Source organism: Juglans regia, chromosome 8, assembly GCF_001411555.2.
Source record: "Juglans regia cultivar Chandler chromosome 8, Walnut 2.0, whole genome shotgun sequence".
In the NCBI taxonomy this organism is placed as follows: domain Eukaryota; kingdom Viridiplantae; phylum Streptophyta; class Magnoliopsida; order Fagales; family Juglandaceae; genus Juglans; species Juglans regia.
In genome coordinates, this window is record NC_049908.1 from 7855663 (window position 1) to 7881790 (window position 26128).

Here is a 26128-nt window from a genome sequence, read left to right on the forward strand (position 1 = left end):
ATCCCGTATTACTCCACCTATTCCCGATCTTCCTGGATTACCCAGACTGCATCCATCCGTGTTGAGCTTGACCCAGCCAACTCTCGGTTTCTTCCAGCCAACCAGTTTTACTTCTGTCCTTATCTTGTGTTTAATGTGAACCCCGAGATCCAACAGCACTGCATCATCTACATTGTTCCATTTTTTTGCTGCTTTGAGTTTTAATCCAACCCAGGAGATCCAGTAGATAATTCTTCTCCAAAGAGTCTCTTTCGGAATATCCATCCCTTCCATCTTTTTTTTACATCTCCAAAGCCAAATCTGCCAAGTGACAATTGAAGGTATTAAACCAATCAACATCCCCCGAGCAGAGCATTTTTTTGCTCTGTTTAACCACCATCCTACTCTCTGTTTCCAAGAAACGGAATGAACAAACACCATACCCAACTGATTCGAGACCTTTCTCCATACATATTGCGCCACTTCTCCTCTTGACAGCACATGATCCATGTCTTCATAGGCTCCAGCTTCACAGCAGACACATTTTGATACGATTGGAATTGCCACTTTTCTCAGATTGTCATCAACTGGAAGCCCCTCATGAGTAGCTTGCCACATGGTCATTGAAATGTTTTTTGGTAGACACGAGTTCCAGATCCAATTAAAACCTGAAATTTCTGGTGGCCTTTTTCTCGTCTTTTCCCAGGCATTTTTCACTGAAAATTTCCCATCTGAATTACCCGTCCAGATCAGTTTGTCTGGGCCTTGTCTGCAATTTCCCAACTGCATCAGTACTTCCAAGGCTTTATCCCTTCCCAGTAATTCCGTTAATAATTCCTCATTCCACCCCAAATCCAACTTACACTCTTTAATTGATAATCTCGGCATTGGTATATTCATACCAGGAACTCCCAATGGCTCCAACGGGGACCATTTATCCCACCACAGGGACACATCCCCATCCATAACACGCCATCTAGAGTGTTGTAATACCTTCGGAATACTTCTCATCACCATACGCCAAAACCCCGAACCCCTCCTTGGATTAACCAAGGAAATATGGCTGTCTTTAATATATTTGGCTCGAAAAAAGGAAGCCCATAGTGATTTATCCGAGATCACTTTCCAAGCTAACTTCATGTTTAAAGATTTTTTAACTTCACTTAAACATCTCAGCCCAACTCCTCCCTCCTCCAATGGTTTACAAATTTTTTCCCAAGCTACCCATTTTTTTTTCCTTCCCATTTTCCATACCCCATAAGAAAGTATTGAACGCACGATGCATTGACACTATAGTAACCTTGGGTATAGGCATCACCGACAGCAAATGGACTGGGAAACTAGAAAGTACATGCCTAAGTAAGATTAATCTCGCCCCTTTAGAAAGCAACCGAGCCTTCCACCCTTCTATCAAACTTTTAATTTTGCCCAACAACTCCTCCAAATGTCTATTAAGTAATCTACCAGAAACAATTGGAACTCCTAAATATTTAAAGGGAAACGTACCTTGCCCAAACCCTGTAGTTCTTAGGCTGCGGCGCCTTCTTGTCCTTGTAATATGCTTCGAGAAGTAGATCGCCGATTTTTGTTTATTCACTGCTTGCCCTGACCAATCTCCATATTTTTTCAGACAATCCATAATTGTTTTAACTCCTTTTTTTGCCCCATTAGCAAAAATAACGATGTCATCTGCATATAGAAGGTGTGAAATCAACGGCGCTCCCCTCGGATGTGAGAACCTTCCAATCATCCCATTTAAAAATTTTTCTTTTAAGAGTCTTGAAAAAATTTCTTCCACTAGAATGAACAAAATTGGGGATAAGGGATCTCCTTGCCGCAACCCCCTTCCCCCTTTATAATATCCTTTTACCGTACCATTCATCACCACCGAAAACCATATTTTCGTTACACATTGTTTAACCAATTCCCGAAACTGGGATGAGAACCCGAAAGCATCCAATACCTGTAAAAGGAACTCCCAGCTAATGCTATCATAAGCTTTTGCAAAGTCCACCTTTATCATTACATTACCTCCTCTGACTTTTTTATTTAGGCTTTGAATCAATTCCTGTGTTAGGCTGACATTTTCCAGTATACTTCTACCGGGAATAAAGACCCCTTGTTCTTGAGAGATTTTATTGGTCAGAATCGGCACTAATCTCCTTACTAGCAATTTAGAGCATACTTTATAAAATACCGAGCACAAGCTAATTGGTCTAAACTTTTCAAAACTTGTAGGATTGGAAACCTTCGGGATTAATGCTAGATAAGTTGAGGAGTAAAACCTGGGTAATTCACTCCCTCTGAAAAAATCCCACACTGCTTCCACCACATCCCCCTCGATTAACCACCAACAACTTTTATAAAAACCCGACGTAAAACCATCCGGACCAGGTGAGCTATCTACCAAGATCGAAAAAACTGTCTCCTTTATTTCTTGGATTGAAGGGAGCGCACACAGACTGCTATTTTCCTGCTCTGAGATTTCTTTTCTAATCCAAGGTGACAAATCCAGACAAGGCCTGCAATTTCTAGCGCCCATGAAATCAGAAAAATACTTCACTGCTTCTTCATGTACTGCTTCAGGGGAACAAATTCTACGTCCGTCCTCTAGAGTCATTTCTCGGATCCAATTACTACCTTTGTTTTTTAGACTACGAAAAAAATGAGCATTAACATCCCCTACCTCAACCCACCTTTGTTTAGCCATCTGTGATAGTCTCAGTTCCTCCCTACGGGTCCACTCTGCCAGCTCCAATTTTGCTGCCAACAAAGGCGAATCAACCTCCTCAGATCCCTCCACTTGAAGTCTGGAGTCCAGATCAACTATCTCCTTTTCCAACTGGTCTATATGTGAATGTGTCCAGCCAAAAACATTTACATTCCATTGTTTGAGCGTCACCCTCAGCTTTTTTAATTTACATGCCAACTTCCACAGCCCAGTCCCAAATGCTTCTTCCTCACATACTGTTTTAACACAATTAAAAAAATCTTCGTGTCTCGTCCACATTTCCTGGAATCTGAAAGGCGATGGGCCGTATCGTGTCGACGGTTTATCCAACCACATTACCATTGGAGCATGGTCAGATGATGTGCGAGGGAGGTATTCCATGCATGCGGATGGGTAGTTGGTAGCGCATGAATTATTCAACAGGATTCTGTCCAACCTCGCCCAGCATCTCGTTACACTTGCATGACCATTACACCAAGAAAAAGGCCCCCCCTTGGATGTCATCTCCTGTAACCCACCTAGATTAATGAAATGATTAAAATCTTCATTTCATTAATCTAGGTGGGTTAATATTGAATTTGTAGGGAAAAAAACATGTTCAATTATATATATATATATATGTGACATGCATATATTAAAAACAAGTGTTTTCATATTTCGAATATATACTCAAATTTAATTTGGATCTATTCATATATGCATAATATATATATATATATATATATAGTTTTAATTTATAACTTGCACCAGAAAATATAATATTCGAAGTTATGACAGCATGACCAGCAGTACACAAGTTCTCCACATGAAGATGTAAATACTACATATAGAAGTAGAGTTAAGGAAAGGACGGCACAAAGAATAGCCTGATTTAAGCAATGGTTACAATTGAAAAACTCTTTGGAAAGCAAGCGTGAAGTTAATAGATACATAGCTGAAAGTTGTGAGGAAGAAGATATATGCAAGTTTTGACATTCTTATTCGGTGGAAGGTTAATTCAGTTAAATATCGTGTGTTTTCAAAAGTTGCACGCGATATACTTGCAATATCGGTATCTACAGTGGCCTCTGAATCTACATTTAGCAAAGCGGGTTGTCCTTAATCTTTTCTGAATTAATTTATCTCCGATGATCGATGGTTGAGGGTCTCATTTGTGCATAGAATTGGCTTCTTTCTTCTTCTACTCTAATCAGCCTTAAGACTTTAATGGATGAGGTAGAAGATTTTGAGAGGCAATTGGATACGGGTATGTTTTTTATTTACTTCATTTTATAATTTTTATGATCTATAATACTATATGTTATGTAAATTTATATAATTTATTTTGTTTCTTTATTGTATAGAACATTAGAACTTGTTCGGGAGGGTGAAATTCTATGGATGTGTCAAATATAATGCCTACAACCAATACAAATTAATGAGGTGAATATGTTTAATTTAGCTTGTTAGTTGTTAGTTTTCAGTTTCTGTTAATTCTATCATCTACGTATTTCCCATCTATATCCATCCTCCATGAGAATAGGAGCAAGTACTTGTTTCGGGCTTGACTTGTAGTGGTAGTCTTAGCTTTAGTTTTAGTTCTGTCATCCTTCTTGGATTTTTCAACTTACAAATATTTTTTAATAAGCTTCTTGATATTTCCTGTAGTGATTGTTTCGTCCTAACTTTGGTTATATCTTTAATTGCATTTAAGCCTGTCTTTTGTTATTTTATTAATTTCAATCCTCAAAGCTGCTTAAATACTTTATTCTTTAAATAGAACCTAGCCAAGTCTAGTAGTTTCTGATATGGTACTTTAGGTTTCAATATTGATGTTAGACCATTACTTGGCCCTCATTTACTAGCATACACATCCCATCGTTTACTTTAGACTTGGGACAAAGTCTTGAGGTAGCATGGTTTATACATATCCCAGAACTTCAAAGATAAGGAATGTTTGCTGGAGGAAATCAGAAGTTCTTTTTTCAACACATTATATCTCAGGAAAAAACCCTTAAATTTTAATGGGCTCACTTTTCATGATTTTCTTGTCTCTATTTTTTTTCATGGCTAGGTGTTTCTCTTGTATATATCCTGCTACTTAGACTATGCCTGTTAACATCGGAAAAATATTTACTCATGCATGCATATACATCGTCCAACTCAGCTTACTTCGGTCGTCGACCAAGAAACCATATCCTCCATAAGTGCCTCATCTATATGCATATTGAGATCAAAGGACATTTGCTAGAATGACGTGCTGGTTGTCCTGAAATGAAAATTATTGAAATGTCACTTACAATAATACAAGAGTTTTGCTATATATACAAGTCAGTGTATGTATTAATGCATGAATACTACTATTTATTATGGATTCCATTATCATTATAAAAAGTAATTAAAAATATTAATTCTTTTTTATGCTAACTAACGTGGATGGAAGACTTTCATATTAACAATGTGTTGAGTAGTGTTAGTAAGCAGACTTAGAAATATATTTTTTCATCATAAAAATAACAGGTTAAATAGGTTAAATATGTGATACTATCATGCAAAAGAAACCACCCAAGTTTGAAGTATGCATACCAAATTGGTCCATTTGTTTTTCAGGATCATTGGGGCAGCGTTGATCATATAGTGGGATTGTACTGTGCTTATTCTTGGAATATATGGTTTGACTTGATCACTTATTATGTTAAACTATGTTTGGTGATGAGAACTTTTGCTAATAATTCATTTGTTTATATGTTTTAGAATACTGTGAAAACTGAAAAGTATGACAAACCCAAAGATGTAGGAGGCTAGGAGCTGCCAGGAAAATAATTGTATAATTTGTATTGGTGTAAATGCTTTATGCCACTGTTATAGTGTTATTTCATATTTGAGAGCTATGTTTTTTTCCAAGCTTTTGATGTAAATTACTAAATATGACTTCTAGTCTTCTACTGTTATTTTTTTTAGACCTTCTTTTAATTTTTAGTTTTTGAGACGTGTATAATTTTAAGTTTTCATTATCTATGTATGGGAATGATTTTTTTTTTCTTTCTTTTAGAAGGCAGATTTGATTCTCTGTTAGTATGCTACTTACATGCTGTGCATAAATAATTTCCAGTTTTCAATTTAACCTTGTTTAAATTGTTTGGATGTATATAGAATATTTTTATTTTTTTATAGTAAAATCTTTTATTCAAATTTATTGTTTATAGACAATTTTCCTTTTATGACTAATTTTATTTTTCAAGTTCTTTTTTGGTATTTTTTGGCTTAAAATTAGATAAAATGTTAGTGGACTTTCATTGTTGAGCTGAAAAACATAGCATATAAGGATTTGACCATTGGCCCATTTGGTACAGGGTTGGAACAAACGGACCGACCAGACCGGACCGGTCCTTATGACTGTTCGGTCCGGTCCAGGGTGGGAAAACCCCTAGACAAAAGATGTCCGGTCCAATCCATAAAACCTCTTACGGACCGACCGAACCGGACTGAATTCACCCCTAATTATAATATCAAGGAAATCATTCACATAATACTCAATATGAATATCTATATCATTATTATCAGTAATATGTATCATGCTCCATTTGTAAGAATTTTCCAAGAATGACGATATGAATGTGCTTACCGGGCTCACTAGGGGGGTTTTCCACCACAGGAGCATGATTTAAGTTACTCTCATAAATTACAGTAGGTGGCTTTATTGAGTCATCATTTGATACTGCAGATGTTGACTCATCGCTTGCGGTTCCTACTTGCGCTGCATGTGACCTCCTAATCTGCTGCACAACATAAGGTCTCTGTTGTGGCTTTCGTTGTCGTACACTAAGCTGTCCTCAATGGAACGTAGTTATTCCCCCATGAACATTGTTGCCCACCATACCTTCTATATTCTTAAACATAACTTTTATTCTTTAGATAACTGTCCTACAAGAGCAGGGACACTAATGTTATGAGTAGCCTAGTAATGAAGTAACAGAAAATATAATGGAAGCATAAGTTGATCAGTTCGAGATGATCAGTCTCAAAAGATAAAGTTGGGCAACAATTCTCTGCTTGATTTTCCATCCAGAGAATATTTAAAAATAACAATCACTAACAAACTGACACTTAGTTGCCTAAATATAAGGAACAGAACAACATAACCAACAATACTTAATTACATGACAACAACTTAGATAGCATTATCTCCTTAATCCTGTTTTCAAGGAATTATTCTTAAGACTCAGTCACTAGAGTAACAAACCTGTTATTTCGATTTAAATGGATCTTAACTCATAAAAACCCCAAAGGGTTGGATTCATAACGTTGTGGGTATCACAACTGAGGGCTTGGCTCGTAACAATTAAGTCACAAATCTCATATATGGTAATAGTTTATATTACCAGTCTCCTTTATTATTAATTTAAGTATAATTAACACAGCAAAAAAAACTACCCATCATGTCTCACAAGATTTTTTTTTTTTTTTTTTTTTTTGGCTCTTTCAAAAGAAATTGGAGTTTGTAGAAAAAGGTTCAAATTTGAGAGGGTTGCGTAAATAATCTCCACAAGAATATTATTTCTTCTCTTGCTTTTTTACGGCCTTGCTAGTTGTTTCTGTTTTCAACACATTCATATTTATTTGTCTCAAAATGTGGTCATTTTGACTCTTGAATTAATTGTATCGGGGCCTTTGTGTTAATGATACTAATATATTTATCCATGTACTGTGATTAGGGACTATACGTTTGACATGGCACCAACAGACAAGCTTTCAACATGACATAGTATTTGACTATTTGTTCAATGAAAGTGAACTTCAAACTAAAAAAAGAAAGAAAAAAAAAATAAAATCCATCACTCTTTTAACCCTAAAGAAAGTAACCCTAAAGTTGTGTTACCCTAGTGGTGCAGTATGCTCCATTTATGACAATGTACTTACTATGTACACATTTAATTATATATTTAGTTATTCGGTTAGACTTTAGATTTAATAATTGGCATATAATTAAGATCAGTTTGTTGTCACACTTTATTAGGTGATCTGTATATTGAAATATTACACGATTCGCCATATATATATTTCCAATTAATTAATTAATGATCATCTGTACCTAATGATGTTATTGTTTTTAACGTGGCCAATATATTAAAGATTGGGCTGCATATATAATATGTAGTACTACTTTAATATATAGCCAGTTCATAAAAAGTAGTTCATATTATATATATATATATATATATATATATATATATATATATCTTATACTATAAAAGTGGCTATCCTTAAGTGGACAAGAATGAATAGTGACTTTTGCTTGACACTTTATTCTTCATTTTTGCCCCTATATAGCTGATTATTTTTACAGTTTTGTCCTAGCTCTTATATTTTACTTTCTGCTTGTGCCTTTCTGTGAGTGATCTTTATTACAATTTTGCCCGTGGTTCTAGTGTTATTTATTTATTTTGTTCTGCTGGTGCCCTTGTTTCATTGAGTATTATTACGTTTTTGCCCTTGATTGATGAATAGTATTTTTTCGACCACCATTTTATTTTTCCAATTTTGCCCCGTGTTTTCTCAAGAAATTCCCTTCCCTTTTGTGTTTTTCTTCATTTCACTGACTTATCTCTTTACTTTCCAATTTTGTCCCTCATACGGTGTCGCCTCTTTTACGGATTAGTTTGAAAGTTCCGTCTCTATCTCCTGCAAAAATTTTTGTTTTGCGATTTTTGGTTTTGGTTTGTTTTACATCAACCCCCATTTTTTTATAAGAACTTTCTTAGTAGAAATCTAGGCAATGCCAATATACACAGATTGTATACAAAAGAATCAACTCCCAAACTACTAAAATGACACTTATATTGGATAGCTAATTAACTCAAAAAAATCCAAAATTCTATCTCACTAAAAAGTTGTAGAATATTCAAGAGGGTGGGGAGATCTGAGAAATCAATAGCAAAAACCATGTCGGTGGGCTATAACTGTAAGCATCTTGTGTCATTTCTATTGAGAATACACACTATTTTGTTTGATTCTCAGATGAGGCAAAAGAAGATGTCATTCATTTTATTTTCAAATGGATCAGAAAACCATTAAAGACTAATAGACTAATAGAAAAATGTAAACTTTTTCATAAATGGTAAAAAAAATGTAAACTTTCCAAACTTCTCACTTTTGGTGTTCGATCCGAAATGCCTCATCCCAAACATCCAACCCAAGATGCAAAATTTTCCCGTAGATTTCCTCACATAGCTTAGATCTAAAAACATAGAAAGAAAGAGAGAAAGAGAAGAAAAGAGATGAAATTTCGTGGAGAAAAAAATGGGAGAGCAGATAAAGAAAAATGCTTACTCTAGGTTGTTGCGAAGTCATCGTTGGCAACGGTGGAGGATGCGATGAGCTTTCATGGAGAGAGAGAGAGAGAGAGAGAGAGAGAGAGAGAGAGAGAGAGAGAGAGAGAGAGAGAGAGAGAGAGAGAGAGAGAGAAGGAAAACAAACTTGAGCTTGAAGACATAGAGAACGGCGACTCACAAAGGGAAGATCAGAGAGTTTCGATGTGGGAGGGGAAGAAGGGGAAGGAGAGAGAGAGAGAGAGAGAGAGAGAGAGAGAGAGAGTAGAAAAGAAGAAAAAGAATTAGTTTGCAAATTTCCACGTGTCCTCTCTTCGAGCTATGAAGTAAGAGAAATGTTTGGGGTACCCATTTTGGATCCGAGTATTTCTACCGATTAATTTTTTTTATTATTATTTGTTAATAATGATTAAGTAAGTATTTTTTAATAATGTCGTAATTTAAAAGAAAATGTTTAAGAGTATAAAAAATTGTATAAAACAATTACGAAAAAGAAAAGTTCATTTGACCTTATCGATCAGGTGTCTCATGTTACCTCATGAAGTAATGTTCAAAGTTCTAAAAAATACAACATCGAAAGTTAACAGTTTTATAATATTAATTTTAATAAAAATTTTATTTATCATTCCCTACAAGGCTACACCACAGTACACCACATCTATTTTAGTTTTGTTTCTTTTTTCTTATAACAAATATATGTGCTATATAGATGATGAATAAAATAATTCAATTAGTTTAACAAGAATAAAATAAGATAAAAATAAAATAAAATTTTAAACTATAATATTTTCGCGTTCTAAAATTTAAAGAGTCCTACTTGAAAAATATGCTCGGTTCATTAACACTACAAATATCCCATTTATTTTGGACTTTTAAAATATTTGGAAGATTTCCAAACACTTGGCTTAATTTAAAAGTCATCCGCTAGATTTAAGACAAATACTTGAGATAGCAATATTTTTCTCCAAGATTTTCTAAAATTCTAAATTTATTTCATGTAAGAACATTTACCATACTTGCAAAAAAACATTACGATGCATGCTATATAACTTCATGTAGGAACATGCCGCATAAGAGATTTAACGTTCTGTCCATTCATCCAGTGACTTAAGTCCCCGTTTGGTTCCTCAACTGAGCTCAGTGCAGTTTACTTTTAGACATCTTTTACCATCCAAACAACAACTTGAGCTGCATTCGAGACTGAGTTAAGTGAGTTTACACTGTAGATTGATTTAATGCTTCTGCCAAATGCCAGAGATGCCGCCCAAACTCATGTCAACTCCATCTAGTTGGCTGCAAGTGGACCCCATGGGAAATTTTTTTGACCTTTTGAGCAGTTGACACCGGCTGACTTTTTAATATGTCAGATGAATAGTAGAAATTAATGATGAGACCTATTTATTTTACAGGTTCTCATAAATATATTTAAACTCATCTTTACATTCAAATATACCTAAACTTATCTTAAGTGAGTCCTACAAAACTCACCCAACCATCTCAACTCATTATTATTCATAAAGAACTCAGTTCAACTTAATATCCAAATTACAACAAAACCGTTTTGTTAACTTAAAATTTTTTTTTACCTTATATATGTTGTTCACAATCTGCATTTGAAGAGTTTTTCTTAACACTTTTTTATATATGTTATGAGATGATGATGTTTTATTATTTAAAAATTTTTTCTTAATTTTTATACTTTTTTAGATGAATTATTATTGTAATTTATTTATGTGAAAATATTTTATTTTTTTGTCTTTTTTTTTTTCCACCGACCAGGCGCGACGTGCGAGAGGCATACGTGCATGGCTTGCACCTACCTCTCTTGCTAGTGTATTTATATATACTAGTAAAGGGCAAACACTGCATTGCATGTGTGCCCAATTGTGAAAATATAAAAAATATTTTTAAAAATAATATTTATGAAATCTAAAAATATGTAATAATAAGAAATAGGTTAATATGTATAATTATAAAATGTAATAATTTTGTCTATATTTTAATTTTCTCATTGATTATAAAAATAATCACATACAAACACGTAAGAAACTAATAAGAAATCAATCATGTGATTAGTAGTTTGTAGTTTGGATTTTACCATATCTGTTTATATGAGAATTTTATTTTACAGCTTTTAGGGATGACAATATGTAGTTTGTTGTTCTAGTTTTTAGTCTAATTTTTTAACATGCATATGTAGCAACTATCTCATAAACACTTCGCAGTTTTCATTTTAGCATGTGTTTAGATGAGAATTTTATTTTACAACTTTTAGGGATGACCATATGAATTTTAATTCTTCTACTTCTTAGTCTGTAGTTTTTTAATGTGCATGTGTAGAAACTATCTGATAAACATTAGCATATGTGTTTAGGTAAGAAGCTTATTTTACAGCTTTTAAGGATTGATCATATGTAGTTTATTTTACAACTTTTACACGGCTTAGCTAGTTTGTAGTTTGTAATTTTTTAATTTGGATGTGTAAGAACCACATGATAAAAATAGATAGAATATATGATGTAATTGAAAACAAAATGAATAGAGACGTATTAGTTTCAATATAATTTAAAGCCAATGAAAAATTAACTGACAAGAAAAGCCAAAGAATTACATATGCTGTTAATTTTCGTAACTAAAAAAACATCCATCATATATGTTCATATGGTAATTTTGTTCTTTCAGTTTAGTCTAGTTTTTTAACTTTCATGTCTACCAACCATGTGATAAATGGTCTGCAGTTTGCAATTTTTTCTAATTTACGTATATATAAAACATGCCATAAGAGCAAATATGGTATATGACATAATTGAAAGCAAAAACATACAGACCACATCAGTTTCATTATACATAAAAACAAAGGAAAAATTAACTGAAGAGAAGAAAGAGAACTACATACCTAGTTATCTTCGAAATTTCAATCCCAGGAACAAATCTAACAGCCCTGAGCCACCGAATGTTTGTGCGATGTGAATGAGAGGATGTTGATTTTAAACGTGAGAGAATTAGTAGGAAGAAGAACGTAAGAGCAAATGGAAGTAAAGATGAGGAGAATTACTCTTATAGGAAACGCAAAGCGGTGCAAGTGATAGAAGAGTAAAGAAAAAATTAAAATTACCCGATTTTTCTGATCCAAATTGCAATCGGTCCAAGCGGTGGTAGACGAGAGTGAAAAAAAAAAATAATTTATCCAATGTCTACAAATCCGAGAATGACAAATGCCAAACGTTCCAAGAGGCGACTGTTGACGAGGATGGGAAAATTTATTATCTAATTCCTGCTAATCCGAAAATAACAAAAAACAAACGGTGGAAGTGGTGCGAGACGGGGGGAGAATAAACTTATCCGAAGGTTAAAATATATTCTAGAACCTCGCTGGTGTATTTTCGTTAAAAAAAAAAAAGTGGTTTTACATTAAAAAAAAAAAAAACTATTCGATGCAAACAGTTTTGCAAGCGAACCTAAGTAAACCGTAATTTAATAAAAATAGGGAAAAAAACCTAACACAAAACGATAGGGAAATTGAATTAAAAAGTAGGGGTAAAATCGGTAAAAAAAATGGACGAAGGCAACAAGCTAAGGATATGAACGGAAAAGAAATAAATAAGAAGGGCAAAAATGAAAAATATGGGTAGATGACTGCAGAAGCCAATGATATAAGAGGAAAACAAATAGAAATGGAAGGATAAAAAAGAAAGAAAAAAAAAACCGAACTCAGGACGTCATGGCAAAATGAACTGAAAAATAGGGACAAAATGGGAAGAATATAGTGGACGACACCTGCCTGCTTATAGCCGCTTATTACATAGAAGATATATATATATATATATTTATAAAGTCATAATATTTTTGTACTTTCGATCGGCGGTGAATTAATTAATATAGAGTCATGATGTAATCTGCTTGGCTTTAGTCATGACTTATTTTAGTATTTTAATGATATTTGTGTTAATTGCTTAATTATATTGGTCGATTGGCCTTTGAATAAAAATTAAACCACATTATTAACAAAAAATTTTCACCTAAAAAAGTCTCCTCTCTGGTAACGCTTCCAGAGGTGGCGGAGGGAGTCTTCTTTTCGTTTGAAGAAGACCTGCGGTGACAGATTGAAGGGTTCTCAATGGAGGAAATCGAGGATTTGTGTGGTAATTTACATTTAATTGAGGAAGAGGAAAAATTAGTTGCATGTCCAATGGGAAATGACGAGGAGATTCTACGGAAGGGTGATAGGAGTTTAGTGGGGAAGATTTGTGTTGATCGAGCAGTTGGAAAGGAAATTGTAGTAAACACAATGGGGAAAATCTGGAGAATTAGCAAAAGGGCTAGTTTTCTTGAAGTGGAAAAGAACGTCTTTATTATTACTTTTGCAAATCATGCGGATAGGCAGCGAGTCCTTGAGGGGAAACCATGGTTGTTTGAAAATTATCTCTTTATATTGAAGGCTTATGAGGGCGGCCTTCAACCTGACAAGCTGATCTTTAATGTTGAATATTTCTGGTTGCAGATTTATAATCTGCCTTTGGGCCTCATGACAAAGAAGTGGGGAGAGTGTATTGGACAGTCTGTGGGACAAGTTCTTGACGTCGATGTCGATGAGGATGATATCGGATGGGGGAAGTACCTGAGAGTGCGGATAAAGTTGGATTTGCATAAGCCAATTACTCGTGGTCGAATTATTATGGTGCATGGCAAAAAGATACGGCTGGCGTTCAAATATGAGAAGCTTCCACGGTTTTGTTTTAACTGTGGTTGGATTTTACATGGAAATTCTGGGTGTTCGTCTACTACTGCTCCTGATAATTCAATAAATCCACAATTCGGCCCTTGGCTTCGGGCAGATGATATCTTCAAACGTCGAACCCCCAACTCCTATTCTAATGCAAGCTCTGAAGGAAGAATGGGAGGACTGACAAACAATGATCCCGTAGCCCCAGTAAATGATGGTGAAGTTTCAGTGGGTAATATTGGTATAGGGCAGCGATGGAAGGATTTCAGGCAGGGTAATTTTGGATTTTTTGATAAGTCCAATGGCAAAATGGTTGCCGAAGAAATCTGCATGCATGCGTGAAAGGTTGTAATTGAACTCGCAATGGCTTCGAGATTGGAGGATAAGGGGATAAGGGGGACGTTAACAACGGAGAGAGTCAATTTTGAACAGCATGCAGGTGTTGAGGATCATACGACAGCACGGGATTTTCCCCCCCAGAACATGGGCTTAAGTGGTTTGGGCCCATTAAAGCCAAACGACCCTGGGTCATTAGTCTGTGTTGAGCTCAATACAACAATGCAATAATAGAGAGTTCCCGAATACTCAATTCTGTACATGAGTCACAACAAGACTTGGACGTTGGGATATTTCCTCCATCTCAATCTGCGAAAAGCTCTAAAACTAACCCTCGGTAGAAACGGAGGGCTAGGGGATGCGGTGCAAAGCTAGTTGAGCGAGAGGCTCTTTCTGGGGTGAAAAGGCATGAGGGGTCTACCGAAGCTGTTCTTACAGGTGCATCTGGACACAAGAGGGGTAAGCTTTCTCCTTTGGCTTCCAGCGATGACTGTACTGTTGATGCGGCACAGGTTGGGACACAGCCTCGCCCAGCTTCATGAAAATCTTTAACTGGAACTATCGGGGGCTTGGGAACTCTCGAATAGTTCAAAGCCTTAGTTTACAACTCAAGGCACAAGCTCCCACGGTGGTTTTCCTCATGGAAACCAAGAAGAACTATGTTAAGGCTTCAAGTATTGCTAGGAAAATGAATTAAGAGTGTTGTGTTGGCATGGATGTAGTAGGTAGGAGTGGGGGTCTTTTGATCATGTGGAAGCAAGAGAAACTAATGGAGTTGGTTAATTATTCCCAATGACATATCAATCTCATTGTGCGTCTAGATGAAAACAAACCAAGTTGGCTGTTGACTTGTTTCTATGGGCACCCAGATTCGAGTAAGAGAAGCGAGACTTGGAATCTTTTGAAATCTTTTAATCCAAGGATCATGGGGTGGTGTGTTATAGGCGATTTAAAGAGGTACTTTCTCATGATGAAAAGTAGGGGGTAGAGCTTGGACTGAATCACAAATTGGTCTTTTCCGAGAGGTTTTTATAGGAAGGGGATCTTCATGATTTGGGATGGCTGGGTTGTAAGTTTACCTGAAGTAACAGGCATGAGGACTACACGTTTACAAAAGAGAGGTTAGATCGGGCCTTGGCAAACACGATATGGAGGAATGGATTCTATGATGTTAAAGTTGACACATTAAGTGCTATGTGCTCAGATCACTGTCCTATTGCTCTAGTCTGCTCACAAGATAGAGACCCAGTTATCAGATTTCAATTCCCTTTTAAATATGAAGCCAATTGGACTCAAGAGGAGGAGGGCTGTAAAGAGGTTATTAAAGCTGCTTGGCAGAAGGGGGGACGTTTGCCTCCTTACTCGGGTTGTGTACAATAGAAATTAGAATCCTGTAGCAAAGAATTAAAACGTTGGAGCAGGAACTTCAATAATATTAGAGGAGCTGCGATTAAAATAGAAAATGGAAGAGCTCAAACTGATGGAATAGGAGGAATGCTTGGAGAATATGCAGGCTATGAAAAGGATTCAAAAGGAGTTAGGTGAGTTAGATTTGAAATAGAAACAATGCGCCAAAGCTCATTGGTTGGCTAAAGGTGATAGAAATACTAAATTCTATCATGCTTGTCTCAATCAACGAAGGAAGAAAAATATGATAAAAAAAGGTGGAGGATGGAGCAGGGCAGGTGCTGGAGACCAAGGAAGATATAGCTTGTGGGTATTGGAATTATTTCTCTCAGATTTTTCAATCTTCACACCCATCCTCAGACTCTATTCATGCTTGTATAGATGGGGTAGAACGCCGAGTCTCTTCTACTATGAGGGAACACTTGGACCGAGGTTTTGATAAAGAAGAGGTTGTTTTTGCTTTTAGGCAAATGTACCTTTTCAAGTTTTCAGGACCAGATGGCTACACTGCGGGTTTTTTCCAAGATCATTGGGATGTGGTTGGTGCCAATGTTACAAACGAGGTGTTAGATTTTCTGAACAAAGGCTGTATGCCAATAGGTTTGAATCACACTCTCATCACCCTCGTTCCAAAGGTTAATTCCCCAAAAAATGTTAATGATTTTTGACTTATTAGCTTGTGCAATGTGTGGTATAAACTCATTTCCAAAGTACTAGCTAATAGGCTGAAAACTGTTTTGACAAAGATTATTTCTTGGAATCAGAGTGCTTTCATTCCTGGACGTTTGATTACTGACAATATTATGATTGCTTACGAGCTTCTTCACTCAATGCACTCTAGAATGAAGAGTAGAGAAGGGTATATGGCTATTAAATTGGATATGTCAAAAGCGTATGACAGGGTGGAGTGGGGCTTTTTGGAAGCTATGCTAACTCGGTTGGGATTTGGGAATCACTGGACAAAGTTGCTAATGACCTGTGTCAAGTTGGTCACTTATTCTGTGGTGCTAAATGGTGAGCCAGGAAAGGTTTTTAGGCCTTCGAGGGGTCTAAGGCAAGGAGACCCTTTGTCCCCTTATTTGTTCTTATTGTGCGCTGAGGGTCTTAGCTGTTTGTTACAACAAGCTGAAACAAGGGGGCTGATCAAAAGGGTGGCTGCATCTAAGAGAGGCATACGAATCAACCATCTCCTTTTTGTTGACGACTGTATGATTTTTTGCAGGTCTAAGGAGGAGGAATGGTTTAATCTCATCCATATCTTAAATTTGTACGAAGCTGCCTCTGGCCAGATGTTAAATAAACAAAAGACCTCCATTCTTTTCAGCTCCAATACATGGGCTGCTGCGAAGGAATGTATCCTCCGACATGCTGAGGGTGTCACTTTTGATAATTACAATAAATATTTGGGTCTACCTACTGTTGTAGGTAAATCTAAATATGATACTTTTAAGGGCCTCAAGGACAAAGTGTGGAAGAGAGTATCAAGCTGGAAATTAAAGTTCCTCTCTACTGCGGGTAAAGAAGTTCTGATCAAGAGTGTAGTTCAAGCAATCCCTGCATATACGATAAGTGTTTTCAGGCTTCCAAAAGGTTTACTCAAGGAGATAGAAAGGCTGCTTGCAAGATTTTGGTGGAACCACAATAAGGATGGCAAAGGGATTCATTGGAAAAGTTGGTCTAGTCTTGGAGCTATTAAAAGTATGGGAGGCTTGGGTTTTCGTGACCTCAACTGTTTCAATAGAGCTTTGTTAGCCAAACAAGTATGAAGATTTATCCAAGATCCTACCTCATTGGTGGCGATTTTCAAGAAAATATATTTCCCAACAGGCCAACTATTGGAGGCTAAAGTTGGCTACTGCCCATCCCACATCTGGAGAAGTTTACACTCAGTTTTGGACCTGGTCAAGCTGGGGTATGTATGGAGAGTTGGCAATGGAAAGAGCATCAAAGTATGGAAAGACAAGTGGATTCCTATCCCATCTACTTTTCAAATTCAAACCCCTATGAATACATTGGATGTTGAGGCTACAGTGGATGTTCTTATTAACGAGGAGACAAAATCCTGGAAATCTGATTTGTTGTATTCAGTTTTTGGAAGGGAAGAAGCATATTGCATAAGCAGTATACCAGTCAGTGCAAGGGGTATGGAGGACAAAGTAATTTGGGTCCTAGTTGAAAAAGGATTGTTCTTAGTTAAGTTTGCATATTTTGCTGATTTGAATAGTAAGAAACAAAGCGCAAGTCAGTCTTCAAATTCTTTAACAGATGTTAGGTGGTGGAGGAAGGTATGGAAGCTTGAATGTACGGGGAAAGTAAAACAACTGATTTGGAAAGCTCTCAACAATATCCTCCCAACAAAAGAAAAACTGTTTAGAAGGAAAATAGTAGAGAATGCTATGTGTCCGATTTGCCTCTCAGCTAAGGAGTCCTTACTACATGTTTTATGGCAATGTCCTGCCTCCATGGATGTTTGGGGGGAGTTGAACAGTGCTTTACGGAAATGGAATTTGGATTATTGTGATTTTCAATCTTTGTGGCGGGATTAGGTGTTTAGATTGGATGACCCAATGTTGTCTAAAGTGGCTGATGTTTTGCATGGTATATGGAGAAGAATGAACAATTTTGTGTTTAAAAACAAATTCAAAAGTCCTTCCTCTCTGGTTCAACTGGCAATTCAGGATGATAGTGTGGCTAATCCTAATACTCCCCTGGGACTGAATGCTTCTGTGCAGGAGAGAGCAGCCGTAACAGCTATTGAGCATGGATGGATTCCACCAATTGAAGGTTTCGTCAAAGTTAATGTGGATGCAGCTTTTGTTACAGAAGCAGGTAGGATGGGGTTGGGGATAGTAGTAAGGGATCATTGGGGTGAAGTTCAAGCTATTTTGGCTGGCTCTAGGAGTGGCATTAAAACAGCTTCAGTGGCAGAATGCTGGGCTTTCAGTCGAGGACTTATTTTCTGTGAGGAACTCGGACTGAGATATGTCCAAGTTGAGGGAGATGCAAAACTAGTTGTAGATGCGGTTACTAAAGATTATGCAGACTGCTCCTAGAACAGTCAGCTTGTTGAGGATATTAAAGGCTTCTTGAGGTCTCATCCAAATTGGTCTATAAAGCATGTGGCAAGGATTGGAAATAAAGCAGCTGATGCTGCTGCTAAATTAGGATTATTGTTATATTCTGATCAGATCTGGTTAGAAAAGGAACCTCATGTGGTTGCTCCTTTTGTTATTTTTGACAAACTTTGTATTCTTTGATTAATGAATGGATTTCTTTTCAAAAAAAAAATAATAATAATAATTAAACAACATTGGGAATATTTCGAATGGCGTACGTACGTAGTACCGCATCCTAGGGGTGATACTCGCATGGTGCGGGGCGGGGGGTACCCTCCCCTGCACCCCGCCCCGCACCATGCGGGGTTAAGAGGTTTTCCCCCCGCCCCCGGGAGGCGGGGGCGAGGTCCCCCGCCCCGGTGCCGGGGGGCGGGGGAAAAAATTCAATCCGCCCCGCCCCTGCCTTTTGACCACATTGTGTTTAAAAAAAAAAAAAATTGGTTTAAAAATATTTTTTAGACCCAAATTATAATATAATTTAAATAATAAATTAAAATTTAGAAATATAAAAAAAACTTAAACTCATTAAAGTTAGATTTTGGATTGTTTTGGCCTCTTAGGCCAACCTTCAGTAAGTCCCACATTGCTTAAGGATGACTATTGTATTGTCTTGGCCTCCTATATAAAGGTTGGCCTAGGAGGCCAAAGCAATCCAATGACTTGAATATAATTTTAAGTCTTTAATAAATTGTATATATCTATATATAATATATTTATTTATATATATAAATAATAAAAAATTTTATATTTGGAGCGGGGGCGGGGGCGGGGCGGGGCCCCGCTGGGGTCATCCTGCCAAAATATGATAAAGATGGCAGACAAAAGAATGCAATTGAAGTACAGAAATGGTAAAAAAAAATATGAACAAAGAATCGTCCAGAAAACACAGGAATTCGAGACTACCAAAATCAAGGACAAAAGGGTAAATAGACCAAGAATCACAACACGTGCATAGATGGAAAAGAAATATAACGCAGGGATAAAAATGAAAAAAGAGATTGACGACAGCTGAACAAAGATCGTCCAGAAAACACAGGAATTCGACACTACCAAAAACAAAAACGAAAGGGTAAATAGACCAAGAATGACAATACAAGCATATAGATGAAAAAGAAATATAAAGCAGGGATAAAAATGAAAAAACAGATGGACGATATATAGTTGCTTATTGGCACTTATTATATATAAGATATATGTAAAACAACAAAGTGCGAGCGATACATGAGCAGTACACATGCTTTCTTAACATATATTACACATGGTATATTATTATGGAACAAGCTAGGCAGTACTGATTATTTGACTCGATCGATCGAATATATATGTGTATACATGCATGATGGCCGTCTTGCTCTGCGTCCATGGCGATCCATCAGATATATATATATAGATGATCACCCATCAAGCTTTGCTTCAACCTGAATGTGAAAACCATTTACGAATCCTAAAGCAGGGGACCGAATCACCTCGCCTCCCTTGATAGCAGTCAACCTATAAATATATATATATATATATATATATATATGTACGAAAATACCGAATCGTATTCGTAATTAGTTTTAATTGCTCAATAGATAATGTGATCAAGTAGTACTGCTGCTGCGCATCATGTGCATGATGTACGTACGTACGCACGCATGCATGCATGTAAAATAGAAATTAAAGTACGTACCTGTATTTCGTGACCCAGGCATGAATGAAAACAGCCATGAGAACCTTGCTGAAATCTGCTCCTGCACATGACGTCATGCCTACCCCGAATGGTATGAAATTCTTGGCTGTGACGTTCGCAGAGATGTCCTATATATATATATTAATGAAACAAAACTGATCAGTCAACCATCATGTATTTTACCATTCTACCTGAGGAATGATTTTGGTGCACGACTGATGCATGATGAATGATGCATGAGCGAGAATAAATTAAAGGTTTTTGATCGATCTAGACAGGTAGACGTCCCTGCATATTGCGCGCGTGCAGTACGTACCTGCCATCGCCAAGGATTGAAGGCTAGAGGATCCTCATAAGTTCTTGGGTTCAGTTGAAGTGCAGAAGGAACCACCATAAGTGTCCACCCTTTTGGAATCGTATACCCTTCATTAATTAAACAAGGAATTTTTAATACGTCACGTCGATTAACATCATGTACACCATGAAATTAATTCTATAGCTAATATATATTATTAATGTACATGATTTGAACTAATAATTACCATTTACTTGAATGTCTTGAAGTGTTCTTCTCAGTATCCCAGGAGCAACACTGGCCAGCCTAAGTGATTCATTGATAACCTATCTTGCATGCCGATTCATTGTACATCAATTAAGAAGTGTTGCTTATAATAACTAGAAGCCGGCCTTCAGGGACCTCATAAAAGAAGTGGGAGAATCAAACTTACGTTATGGGTAAAAGTCATGGAGTACTTGTATTCCTTCCATGTGAGTCCAGAATCGGCATCTTCTCTGTTGTTAAGAATTGCTTCATGTTCCTCCTAATTAACAGAAATAACATGATGTCAAAAACAAACTGCCTTGAGGTATTTCTGAGTACTGTATCTGCATGCATGAGCTGCCACTAACCGTTAATTCTTGCAGAACTTTAGGATTATCTGTAATTAACTTAATGGCTAATGTAAGAGTTCCTGATATAGTCTCAAAGCTTGCAAGGATGAGCCCAAACATCATGTAGATGATGAATTTTTCTGTCAAGAACGACTCCGTTTTCATGTCGGCCAAAACCTGATCAAGAAAATCTCCTCTGCGAATTTCAGGATTTCGTTTTCTTTCTTCTAGCGTGTTGGTTATTATTTTTACCGCCGCCTTCTGGTTCTGTATGAAAATGGAATTAATATATACGTCTTTGAAAGAATTAAAAGGCGATCTTAATGATCAGAGTGCTTTAGATTATGAAAAATATAAGAATTAAGTTGGGAGATGGGATATTTATGTACCTGTAGACATCTATGATAAGCAGTACCAGGGATGTTGATGGGGAATGCCATGAGTCCTTCCATAAAGTTGCCGAAAGATTCACCAATATTTTCCCCTGATTTGTTTGGTTCATAACTGAACAGCTGCGCTGCTGTAAAATCAAAGATCATCTGCAAATGACCAAAAAATAAGTTAATATTGGATTTGCAGGGAAAAAAACACGTTAAAAGAAACATATATATATATATATATATAAGTTATATATGTTCTGCAATAGCTTTGCAAGTACTTGAAAAGAAAAAGAATTACCGTCATCCGTTTCTTGGAAGTTTATATATGTGTGTGTGTGTGGCATGCATATATAAAAAATAAGTGTTTTCATATTTCGAATATATACTCAAATTTAATTTTGATCTATTCGTATATATAATTGCTTTGTATAGGTAAAATATATTTCCCAGCTCTTGTGAGGAGCTTGATCATTGGAATATTGTTTTTATCAGAACAGTACGGAGTGGGTATTAATTATATGAGAGCCAGCAGCATTGAGAAAAGAACTGCTTACAGCTGAAATGCCTTTTTTCACTTCCAAACTGGAAAGCTTAGACCAACACTGCAACTTTTCGTTTATGGCATCTTCCAACTTGGGCAGCAACTTTTCCTTGAGAGCTTCGGTACCGAAGGTACCCAAGATCGTATTTCGCAGGTACTTGTGAATGTTCTTGTGGGCATTATATCCTGATGCGTCTAGGCCCTGCAGAAGCTTTGAGAAGGAATCCATGTACCATCGCTCAACCAGTTTTCCTTCTTGTTGGAAAACTTCATAGTTGAATTCAGGATCAGATGATACCACAACCGGCCGTCCGACCAAGCTTGTCCGAAATACTGGCCCATATCTAACGTACATAACATATATATATGCTTAAAAAATGCATGGGAATTAAAGATGTTATATATTATCACTTAAAAAAAAAACAAGTTAATCACTAAAAAAAATGCATGAGGGCTCGTTATAATTATGAGGGAAATTAAGCAATACTAAAGTGTGAATTTATATTGTGCACAGCTGCTTACTTCTCCATCCTTTTCTTCACGAAAAGTGGTATGTCTAAGGACTTGTTTGAGACCATAAAACTGAGGGTCTCCCCAATAAGTGGGAAGCCCATAGAGCCAGGTGGTAATTTTCCATTACATTTAGGGTTCCTCCACCTATAAAGCCAATGGGTGGAAAACACTATAAGCAGGCCACTAATGACAGAAAGCCAAACAGACCACATCGATCTTTAAGTAGTACTACTACAGGGAGGAAAATAAGATGTATAATCCGTGCGTACTAGTGTGGGTTGGTTTATAAGAAAAGAGTACTATGGCTCTTTATATAGGCAAAGGATGAGCTCATCATGTCACATGATCGACACATGTACGTACGTACGAGGGTTTTCTTTTTTCGTCTAGCTTAAGATTAGAAAATTAATATTGTTTAAAGCTGCATGCCGAATGTCGTCGTCTATCTAGATGGTCAAGTACTCCTTACTCTGGATTTGAATGAACTATTTATAAGTGACGTGTCAAAGAAGAAAATGGCAACGTGGTTTTGAAAACTTTGCATGGCCTTTCATATTAATGAGGTTGACATGAATATATGAGTTGAGATAATTTGTGAATGATAAAAAAATTATTACTTAAAATTAGATGAGATGAAATATTTTATCTATATCTAATTAATCGGGCCCTAATGATGTATGATGATTAGTAGCTAGGCCAGGAACTACAAAAAATGTGGGCTTTTGCCACAAATTCCTTTCCCACGATATATGATCGTGGTAAATAATGTGCTGATGACATGAAAATAGTTGGTGGGAAAAAAAAGAAGTATTTTGTCACGAAATCATGTCAGCAAGTAAAACTGTGGGAAAATTTTTTTTGACACGAAATAAATATTTTTTTGCAACGATTTCAAGTCGTCGAAAATAAATTTACCAAAATTATTTTTACTTTCGCGGGTAAATAGTTTTTACGACAAGGTTATTAGTTTTTTGCGACAACTTTGTATCGCCGAATATAATCTTCTCAGAAATATTTTCCTCTCGTGGGTTAATAGTTTTTGTGACTAGATTAATAATTTTTTGCGGCAATTATTTATCCCAGCAAATAAACTTGCCTACTAATTTTTTTTTTTTTTTTAAATTCTGGGTATTGGTAATTGTTGCAACTAAATACCATTTGCGGCGATAACAACTCACTGCAAATAGTAATAAGAATTTAAAATCCTTCTTTCTTAATTTCCCCCCAACCCTTGCGATACTCTCACCTCTCTTTCTGTCTCTCTCCCTGTGACTGTCGAGGCTCTCCTCCCCATTGCGCCACCGCGAAAGGCTCCCCTTGCTGTCAAGCCACCGAAGGCCTTCCCCCTCCCCCTCCCCCTCCCCCTCTCACAGACTCTCTCTCTCTCTCTCTCTCTCTCTCTCTCTCTCTCTCACAGATCCATGCACCTCCTCCGTCTCCAGCCATGGCCATCACCACCCTCAACCGCCTACGGCTCTTCCAGTCACCAACAGTCACTCCACCCCAGCTCCCGTATATCTCTTCCTCCAAGCCGTGCGACCATAGCAACTAAGCAAATGGTTTTCTTCCTCCCAAGCCGTGCGATGCCCTCATCCCTCTACCCATTTTAGTTTCTTTCCAAGTTTGATTTAAGGTCTTATTCTCATCTTTCCAAAGGGAAAACCTTGAAGGTAAGTCCATTTTGATTTACTTTCTATTATGGTTTCGAATGAGTTTCGATTTCTTCAAGGAAGGTTACCCATTGATATTTCGGTTTGGGGTTTTTTAATGCAATCACTTGTGTTCTTTCATCTACACGCCTATAGCATTATTTGGTCCTTCATTTTACATCTTGAGAATGAGCTAAGAACAAGGTAAAAACCCTAACTTGATTCTATTTGATTTGGGTATTATTTTGAAGCCAACTGAATTCTTTTGTGATGGAAAGCTTGTGTCTTGGGTTGTGTTTATTTCTCTATATTGCAAAATATTATAAATGCTCTGTTTTGGTCCTAACCGAATGATGATGGAGCTGTTTTACTATAGGATTTCCTATGTTTCGAATTTGGTATTTTGCTAATGAGCTTGGTTTTATTCTAAAGCAATTTAGTAAGCTTTTATTCTAAAGATTATCTTTAACACCAAAAGTTATATGACATACTAAATTAGGACCTGTTGATAGTGTGATATTAATAATGATGTATGATGATCAGTAGCTAGGCTAGGGGTTTGATTGTCAAGTAATTCTATATACAATCGTGAAGTGCGTAAATATTGCGTAATCGTTTTGAAAAAGAGTGGGGTCTATTATTAAAAAATTAATTTTTTTTTATATAAGTCTCATATTTTATTTATTTTTTTCAAAACGATTGCACGACAGTTCATACATAATTCACAATTTACAAATATATTTTCTCTTGACTGACTGGCCTATCAGTTATAAATAATGGACAAGCAAGACTGCTAGCTAGAGGCCGTTGAACTAAGTACTTTTTAATGAATGGAATCGAATTTAATTTATTTTTCATACAACATAAGTCATGTTAAACAGATCAAGACGTACAGAGTTTAACCGCCATCAAATATGTACATAACTACCTCAGTCTTTTCCCAACTCAATTGATTACACATTGGATCCCTAGATCATCATCATCTGATATCATGATCGAAAACAACTTAATTAATTTATTTGAGGCCAACAGCATCGATCTGATGATCAACATTTTGAAAAATTGAACAGTTGGGTAGAGTAATATTGTAGAGTTACGATTTAAAATCAAGATCTCTACTAGATCTGATCCAAAAAGTTTCAACTGATCAAAAAGAAATAGATTTAATTATGAGAAATACTCTATTTATAAAATAATTATACAAAAATAATTTTATAAAGTGATGTAATTTTTTAAATTATAAAATTATTTTTATTATAAAATAAATTCGACAAATCATATAAAACTACACCAATTTATAATATTTTTTTATAATCATTTTATGACCGTAACAGTCCCTTTAAAAAATAATCTACTCTAGATATTTATTTTCGTGTGTTTTGGACCGAAGAAAAATGATAACAAAAGACAACAGTAAAACCACAAAAAGGAAATTAAAGTGAGGCGACAAAGTCCAGAAATAAATAGTAGAATAAAACCTATGATGACGACCCAGTCTTTCTTTTAACTAACATTACTCTTTGCAAATTACAATCAGGCGGCTTTGATATAAAATATCCTCCGATTCATTTTAATTGATATTATCTAATTATTATGATTTTTTAAGTTTTTATATAAAATATAATAAATAATTTATTTTTAAAATTTTAAAATAATAATAATATTAAAAAATAATATTTTATTTTACTTTCAATTTTTATCTTATCTCAACTCATTATGTAAACCTCTTAATTTTTATTGTTTGTTGCTATTCTCATCAGTAAATATTGACACGTATTGATCAGTGCCGGCCAATCAAAGGTCTAATGCGGAATTTCTCCAAGCTGATTTTTTTATTTTATTGGATTTTGAAGATTTCGTAAATTAAGGGCAGGTTTGGTAA

The 26128-nt window shown here is 36.1% G+C and overlaps 2 protein-coding genes across 2 annotated transcripts; one reads left to right on the plus strand and one right to left on the minus strand.

Annotated features, from left to right (window-relative positions):
* Window positions 1–13135: 13135 nt before the first annotated feature.
* Window positions 13136–14083, plus strand: LOC108982191. Its single transcript, XM_018953494.1, has one exon. The coding sequence runs from the start codon at window positions 13136–13138 to the stop codon at window positions 14081–14083; it is 948 nt and encodes a 315-aa protein (XP_018809039.1).
* A 5911-nt stretch (window positions 14084–19994) lies between these two features.
* On the minus strand, window positions 19995–22843 carry LOC108982192 (cytochrome P450 87A3-like). The gene is made up of 9 exons (XM_018953495.2): window positions 22607–22843; window positions 22098–22428; window positions 21553–21702; window positions 21182–21430; window positions 21001–21093; window positions 20815–20893; window positions 20589–20695; window positions 20273–20400; window positions 19995–20091 (listed from the first exon to the last, which is right to left on the minus strand). The coding sequence occupies exons 1-9, from the start codon at window positions 22807–22809 to the stop codon at window positions 19995–19997; spliced, it is 1437 nt and encodes a 478-aa protein (XP_018809040.1). The 5' UTR covers window positions 22810–22843.
* Between the last annotated feature and the right edge of the window lie 3285 nt (window positions 22844–26128).

Bases quoted from the DNA above. Each gene is read 5' to 3' on its own strand.
- LOC108982192 (XM_018953495.2), bottom strand. From the start codon at position 22,809: ATGTGGTCTGTTTGGCTTTCTGTCATTAGTGGCCTGCTTATAGTGTTT. The intron at 20,894-21,000 runs GTAAGTTTGATT...CATGCAAGATAG, and splicing joins CCATGACTTTTACCCATAAC to GTTATCAATGAATCACTTAG. The intron at 20,092-20,272 runs GTACGTACTTTA...ATATATTTATAG, and splicing joins GCCTGGGTCACGAAATACAG to GTTGACTGCTATCAAGGGAG.
- LOC108982191 (XM_018953494.1), top strand. From the start codon at position 13,136: ATGGAGGAAATCGAGGATTTGTGTGGTAATTTACATTTAATTGAGGAA.